General features: G+C 32.7%; 2 protein-coding genes across 4 annotated transcripts in view; both read left to right on the top strand.

Moving 5' to 3' along the window:
- The first annotated feature begins 1,055 nt into the window (after positions 1-1,055).
- Positions 1,056-5,909, top strand: LOC131939360 (uncharacterized). 2 transcript variants are annotated; one of them, XM_059297756.1, is made up of 6 exons: positions 1,056-1,237; positions 2,049-2,130; positions 2,467-2,564; positions 3,010-3,118; positions 3,584-3,772; positions 4,292-5,909. In XM_059297756.1, the coding sequence occupies exons 2-6, from the start codon at positions 2,058-2,060 to the stop codon at positions 4,519-4,521; spliced, it is 699 nt and encodes a 232-aa protein (XP_059153739.1). In that variant the 5' UTR covers positions 1,056-1,237; positions 2,049-2,057; the 3' UTR covers positions 4,522-5,909. The 2 variants fall into 2 exon arrangements, with proteins under 2 accessions (XP_059153739.1, XP_059153663.1); XM_059297680.1 differs by having other exon boundaries at positions 2,046-2,130.
- Positions 5,910-7,003: 1,094 nt separating this feature from the next.
- LOC131939507 (uncharacterized) overlaps positions 7,004-7,586 on the top strand; it is a 4,158-nt gene continuing 3,575 nt past the window's right edge. Inside the window, exon 1 of one of the 2 annotated variants that reach the window (XM_059297882.1) lies at positions 7,004-7,144. The gene's annotated coding sequence lies outside the window, so the exon portion shown is untranslated. The remainder of the gene's footprint in view (positions 7,145-7,586) is intronic. The other variant, XM_059297969.1, reaches the window with a different exon arrangement.

Genomic DNA, 7,586 nt, shown 5'->3' with positions numbered 1-7,586 from the left:
TGCAACACTTGTATCATAAATATACGACATAATCTTCAGAGAAAATGATGAAAAATTAAATAAATAAAATGTAAATAAAATGACATATACATACAGGAAAGAGTAGCTATTGCATTTAATATAAATTTTAAAAAAAGTTTATGTTAATTAATTATAGTCGAAATAAATGTTGCGTCAAGTCTTTTTTATTCCCAAGATAAAGTTGCGCTGAAATGTAAACAATTAAGTAGGCCTATTACTTAATTCATCTTTAGTGAATGCTATATAGATTATTGATCAGATCAGTGTATGAATTTTACTTTACACGTATACTCTACTTCAGCTGCTATCTGTGAATCAGCAGACAACCTACATTTAAAAAAAAAAATCTCGCTGTTTTGTCAGCAATTATTGATATTTACAATAACATAAAAGAAGTTTTTTATTTAAAATGTTTTTAATCTTCGTTCTTAGGTAGGTGAACTCTACTTCATCTGTCGTACGAATCTTAGATCCAAATGGGTAACTTTGCTTGTTACTTAGCCTTGGTCATATTTTTGTTTTTTTTATTTTTTTATTTCAAAGAGTTTACAGTTATTTAATTAATTAGTTAATTAAAATTTAGCAAAATAATTAATTGATTAAAAAAACACACAAATAACCAAGTGATATAAACAATTTATCCTTAAAAACGAAACTTTAAATGTGTAGTGGAGATTTGTATAAGTAAGTATCATGAGTAAAACCACGATTCATTTTACAGATCAGCCACGTAAAAGGTTATAAATAATCGTAACAGATAATAGTGTCAAGATTCGGTATCGTCGTGATGGTATGTCGGAACGATTACGCGATAGTCGATATGCCCTGACGTGGTTTCGGTATCAGAAATCCACTAAATTACGAGATCGTCCAACACCTAATAGAATCGAATGCTATTTTTAAAGATGAGAAACATCAAATTTGGTTTGAAATAAATACAATTTCTGCTGATGACGTGTTCAAGGGTTTCGGTGTTGGCGGTAAAATCCGTTAGGTCATACGTCATAGGTACGACACAGTGGGTATATAAGCCAGGTGCTAACTGTGAGTTTAGTGGGAGAGAAGAAAATATTAAAGGAATATATCACAAGTTCACATAACACGCATCTTTATAGTATTTAATAGCTACGACATCTATATTATAATTTCATCAACTGAAAAAAAAAAATTTTTACCGTAAATTTTGTTGGTTTTATTAATTCGATTACCCAAAAAGGTAAGTAGATATTTTGTTAGTACTTATATGTAACATTTGTATAGGGTTGCATGTTAATCAAGATTTAACCATACCTACATAATTGGAGAGACAATACTATAAGATCAATGAACCGACATCTTAAACCTAAGCGTTACATAATACACAAGCTAGAGATGAACTAACGACATAGGGAAATACAACGCAGACGAAATATGTGCATCTGATAGATGAGAATCAAATCTTTTATGATAGACACAAGTGCGAGGAAATTGTATTGTTCTATACTACATAGATCTATTTGGTGTGATTATTTATTGTGAGATCCAAGTGAAATTTTCATCATATCTGGAGGTTAGTAGTGTAGATGAAGTAGAGTTCACATTTTGATGCGACTTGTGCTAACTATTGCTCAATGCCAACGCCCACCGGCTTACTTGTGATTCGTGCCACCCCCACCCCCTTTATGCGTATGATAGGTAGTCTACCCAGGCACATATTATCCGTCTTACATATGGCAGTGGCGTAGCTAGGATTTTTGGGCCCATATGCAAAAAGTGTTAGTGGGCCCATCAGAGGCTTTCGATTTGCACCCCCCCCCCCCTCAGACTATCGAATTGCACCCACCACCCCCTCAAACTTTCGAAACAGGGCCCCTATTTGCCTTGGGCCCTATGCCTTGCTTACGCTAGATTTACGGTAGCTACGCCATTTACATATGGTGTCTATATGATATGTGTTTACGTCGTTTGTGTATATGTACAGATATTTATTTGTACATAGCAGTATTCCCATATTTACAGTAGCTAATGCAGATTTATGTCTTCAGCAGACATAAAGTATGGCATCAGGTCTTGACATGAAGAAAGTCTGTCTAGAATGGTTTCATTCGAATCCAGAATATAGGAACTTCCGTGAGTGGCTTTTCTCATATCTTATTATATGTTGAGAGGAATTTAACCCGTTTTTAGAATAAATTTTAAATCTTCATTACTAATAAAGCATTAGCACTGATTTTATTTTTTAGGTAACAGTTACCCAAGTATTTTGGAATTTATAATATTTTAGAATTACATTTAATGTCTTTTTTTTTTTAAATTTAGAATTTGAAAATTATCGGTTTTAATGTTTCATCTAATTGATCGGTTGGTGTGTTTTAATTTTTAGTTCGTTTTACCTAAATAGATAACCAAACTTGTATTGACTATTATGTTTTACGTTTGATTAAAACTCCTTTGCCCTAAAAACAGAGCCAGAGATAAACCTAGGAAACTTGAAGCTCACTCTTGAGACCCCCACATGGTCTCAGGACAACTTGAAGGCACAGAAGAATGGCCCCACCCGTAAGGTAATTATAAGAGATTGTTACACACGTAAGGTAATTATAAGAGATTGTTGCAAACGTAATATAATTATAAGAAATTGTTGCACACGTAATATAATTATAAGAAATTGTTGCACACGTAATATAATTATAAGAAATTGTTGCACACGTAATATAATTATAAGAAATTGTTGCACACGTAATATAATTATAAGAAATTGTTGCATGGACTACCCTCAATGCACTCTTAACCTTGATCTCCTGTCTAAACCTCAAACTGTTAACTAGGCCTCATGATGATAATAATTTCTATCAATATTTAACATGAAGTATCTACTATTTCCATCACAATTAACCCTCTATATCCTGCAATTTGCCGCGCTAATTCACCTATAGAACACCACTCCGGCTATTAACCCTTAAAACGCTGTGAGTTAGCCACTATGTTTAACTCTTGTCGCTGTTTCAGGTGACACTTAAGTACGGCACTAACATGACTGAACTGTACAGTGACTTAAAGATTGAGAAGAACTCAGAAGTCGTTGACTCGGTCACTATTCAGCAGGGGAAGCTACTCGGTGAGTCTTTTTTGACGAGTTGTCTTTAAGACAAAAAGCGGTCATCGAAATCTAAAATAAGTGCTTCAGTATATATAAAGACTTTCTCTATTTAGACTTCACAAAAAAAAAAAAAAAAAAAAAAAAAAAAAAAATCTAATTTTATATTAAAAGAAGTTTCGATGTTTTTCAGTTCAAACATATAAAAAAATAAATTTCTTAAACAAGAATTAGCTAATGAAAAGCTATTGAAAGCTACAACAGTGAAACGCAATTATTACTTCGTAGACAACGCTTAGTTATTTTTAATCTTGTTTGATTAATCTTACACGAATGGTTAATGTTTCATGTATAGGTATTTCAATTATTTCAAATATTTTATTGATTAAAATTTCAATAAGTTATTGTTAACATTTATCACAATTAATTTCACTAAAACCATATTGATCAGAAATTAATAATTAATCGAATAACTTTTTACATTAGGCATCAATAAAGAAGTGGAGATTTCACTTCCAAATAACGCCCAGAGAGCCTCCGTCAAGGTCAACGTAGGCCGTGATATTGTAGAAGAAAGCAGGAACGGCAAGCCAATCAAAATCCAGGGTGGGCGGCCTAGCACCATAGGCGGCACGGTCACCGCCACAATCTCGCCAAAAGAGTGCTCATTCACAGGTACAGTTTTAGTCGGCCATTTCATTGGTCTGCCATTTTTTCGGTCGGCCTTTTTTTTTGTAGACTATTTTGTTGGTCGGCCATTTTCTGGTTTATAGAGTCGTCTTCTGGTGAATATTTTAAGCAAAATTTTCGGATCAATTGTCGAGTTTAGGGAAGTGTGTCTGCGTGTCTGTGTGTACGTTAGTGTGTACCTAGGACTGGTCAAGTCTGGGGCCGAGAGAGAGAGAGAGTGTGTGTTTAGTGTTAGTCTCGTTTGATCGTCGTTTGAGTGAAATGTCTGACTGATTTTACATATTTGATGGTGATGAAGTTTTTTTTTAATGGTGTAAGTTTTTATCTTTCAAAAAAAATATGTTTCGATTTCCGAACAATTTTTTATATTTTTCAAGTTTCGATAGGCGAAACACATTTTAATGGGGGTTTTTTATGTTTCAATATCCGAATAAAAACAAAATTTTCATGATTCGATATCCAAACAAAACAATTACGTGATACCAGCTTACCATTTGATTTCAGGACAGTTCCAGTGCAATGCTAGGCTAAGCGGTGACGTCATTTTCACGTTTCCCTACTACGGACAAAGAGCACAGGAGCAGCAAAACATCGTTCAAATCATCAGGGATCTCCAGAGTCCATCACGTGATGACATCAAGATGTTTGAGGCCATGTTTGACCACATCAGGTGGCCACTAAAGGGGGAGGTGGAGTTGAGGTGGGATGGTAACTATGACGTCACCTGGAACTAGATGATGTCAACAGCAGATAAAATAATTTTGTTTTACTTTATCGATGATCGCTGTGCTTATGTATCACTGGACCTGTTGTTATTATAGATGTTACAAAAAACACTACAAGAAATACATTTTTTTTTAATTTTTAAAATGACAAATTTAAAAATAAAAGTATATTTTATTTTGATTTTTAGTCCCAACATCATGTATTTGATAAGTATATTTCTATAATTAAATGCAATCAGTTTAAAATCATCAAGCAAATACAAATCAAATGTATTAAAACACATCTTTTAGATATAAACACAATAAAAGTCATCTGGACCTTCACATAGTAAAAACCACTTAATAAAAGACACTAACATTACTAATAAAAATATTATCTATGCTCGATACTATTCTATTTTATGATTTGTAAAGTAGCCTATCAATATTAACACAGCAAAAACCAAAACGTATGCCTAAATTGCTATTGTATTTAGAATGATTAGTGTGGATATTTAATACCTATTCTATTCTAAATTAAATTAAAAGAACACAAGTAAGTGAGTTCAATAAACAACACATGTATATTGGTGTGTCATATAAATAATGTTGAATGTTGTACCGAGTAAATTTTACTGAAATGTCTTTGTGATAGTGAAATGTATGGGTAGGCCTATAGCTGTAATAAATTATTAAAATGGTTGAGAGATGGATGGGTAGTTGTATGGAAGTGGTTGGCAGCACTGTATGGTTGGCAATACTGAATGGTTGGCAATTATGTATGGTTGTAAATACTTCATGGTTGACAATATTGAATAGTTGGCAGCACTGTGTGGTTGGCAATAATCTATGGCTGGCAATATGGTATAACTGGCAATATGGTATAACTGGCAATATGGTATAACTGGCAATATGATACAACTGGCAATATGGTATGGCTGGCAATATGGTATGGCTGGCAATATGGTATGGCTGACAATACGGTATGGCTGGCAATATGGTATGGCTGGCAATATGGTATAACTGGCAATATGGTATGGCTGGCAATATAGTATAACTGGCATTATGGTATGGCTGGCAATATGGTATTACTGGCAATATGATGTAACTGGCAATATGGTATAACTGGCAATATGGTATAACTGGCAATATGGTATAACTGGCAATATGGTATGGCTGGCAAAACTGTATGGTTGGAAATAATATATGGTAGACGATATAATGATTGAAAAATGTGTTTCATTGAAAAACTGTACGGTTGGTAAAACTTAATGAAAACTAAATTATATAAAACACGTCATTTGTGAATGTGTTTGCACTATGGAAAAATAAATGCCACGAACCAATATTACATATGAATTTCAGTTTTTACTTGTTAAATATTGTGTCTAATTTAAAAAATAAAAGTTCACTAATCGCTACTCTTGTTTGTTTAATTTTACTTTGGAAGTCTCGCGTTTTTTGTTACACGATAAACAATCGTCACAGACCAGAGCAAAATGTCAAACATGGTTCAACAGTCTAATCTGTTCTTGTGCTCGTTTGTCAGTCGTTCAGTACAAAATGGACTGTTGATATCTGACACTAAATGAGCATTACCAGTATGGTAGTATTTATGGTACTGAAGAATTGAAGTATAAACATAAACAAAACATAATAAAGAAATTAAAAAAGAATAGAAAAATGTTTCGTGCTACATCGGGGGCAGATGCGTAGCGAGGGGGGGGGGGGGGGGGAAACATATGTTCCCGTGCGCCGACCTTAGGGAAGGGCGCCAAAATGGGTTTGAAAAACAAATTGAAAGTTTGAGGGGGGGGGGTGGAAATCAGAAGTTCGAGGGGGGATGCAAATCGAAAGTTTGAGGAGGGGGGGGGTGCAAATTGAAAGTTTGTCCCCCGGGCGCCGGGAATGGTTCGCTACGCCTCTGATCGGGGGTTCTTAATCAATAATAAACTTGAAAAAAAAACATTTAACTTAAGTGGGTCACATTTGTTGTTTAATAACCCTAAAATAATCAAACAAGAACAAAGGAAGGAGTTAATAAACAAAGAGTGCGGACATTCTAGCTGGTTAATGCAGCGAGGAGAAGTCTGAGCATACACAAATTATTTTACTTCGCTTAAATTACGCAATAGGTCATACAACGTCAAGAAACAAAGGTCATGAGATGGTATATTACAGTGGGCACAATTCAAACCAAATGTGAAATTAAAAATACAAAGCGTTTGATTTTTTAGCTGATTTTCTATACTATATTTTATTGTCCCCCATATATTTTAGCGTAAAAAATTAATCATATTTCGTGTCAATAAAAATAGTTTCAACTCTTATAAGTTATAGGGCACATAATGGGAAATATCCATTTTTTCAAAAACCCCAAGAGATATGTATTCGATACCTGAAGTCGTAAAAAGGTTCGATACCACACTCAAAATGCTGACGTTTACACTGAAACGTTTACACGTTTAAGAAAATACTGTGTTTCTTTTTATAGGATAAATAAAAATTCCCCCGATTTATAAGTTGTTCGATACAGTTGTTAGCATATATTACTATCTTTAGTTGACGAAGTGTTGGGTGAACTGTTTCAGCTGTGTGATTTATCAACTTTACAGTTTTGTCATTTGTTTACAAGTCATCCAAGTAAGCTAAGGTAATGCAAATGTTTTTAAAAATTGTTCTTAGCTGTTTTTTTTAAAACAAAAAATGTAAGAATCAAAAACTAATCTGATTGAATATTGAACTAAATGTGCGCTTTGATGAGTAGTTGACAAGAAAATACGCAGATCAATTGTTGTTTTTATGAGATAGGGTGAGTGGGGATCAATATATAAATACATATATATATATATATATATATATATATATATATATATATATATATATATATATATATATATATATGTGTATATATATATGTATATATGTATATATGTATATATATATATGTATATGTATATATGTATATATGTATATATATATTTATATATATATATATATATATATATATATATATATATATATATATATTTTATATATATATATATATATATATATATATATATATATATATATATATATATATATATATATAT

The sequence above is a fragment of the Physella acuta genome, unplaced genomic scaffold (assembly GCF_028476545.2).
Source record: "Physella acuta isolate Inbredline_101_S28 unplaced genomic scaffold, ASM2847654v3 ptg000006l, whole genome shotgun sequence".
Taxonomy (NCBI): domain Eukaryota; kingdom Metazoa; phylum Mollusca; class Gastropoda; family Physidae; genus Physella; species Physella acuta.
The sequence above is the reverse complement of the archived record's forward strand: the minus strand, read 5'-3'. Positions and strand labels throughout refer to the sequence as shown.

Excerpts from the sequence above, each read along its gene's own strand:
- LOC131939360 (XM_059297756.1), top strand. The coding sequence starts at position 2,058 with ATGGCATCAGGTCTTGACATGAAGAAAGTCTGTCTAGAATGGTTTCAT. Across the intron at positions 2,131-2,466 it reads TCCAGAATATAGGAACTTCC|AGCCAGAGATAAACCTAGGA; the intron begins GTGAGTGGCTTT and ends CCCTAAAAACAG. Across the intron at positions 2,565-3,009 it reads AGAATGGCCCCACCCGTAAG|GTGACACTTAAGTACGGCAC; the intron begins GTAATTATAAGA and ends TCGCTGTTTCAG.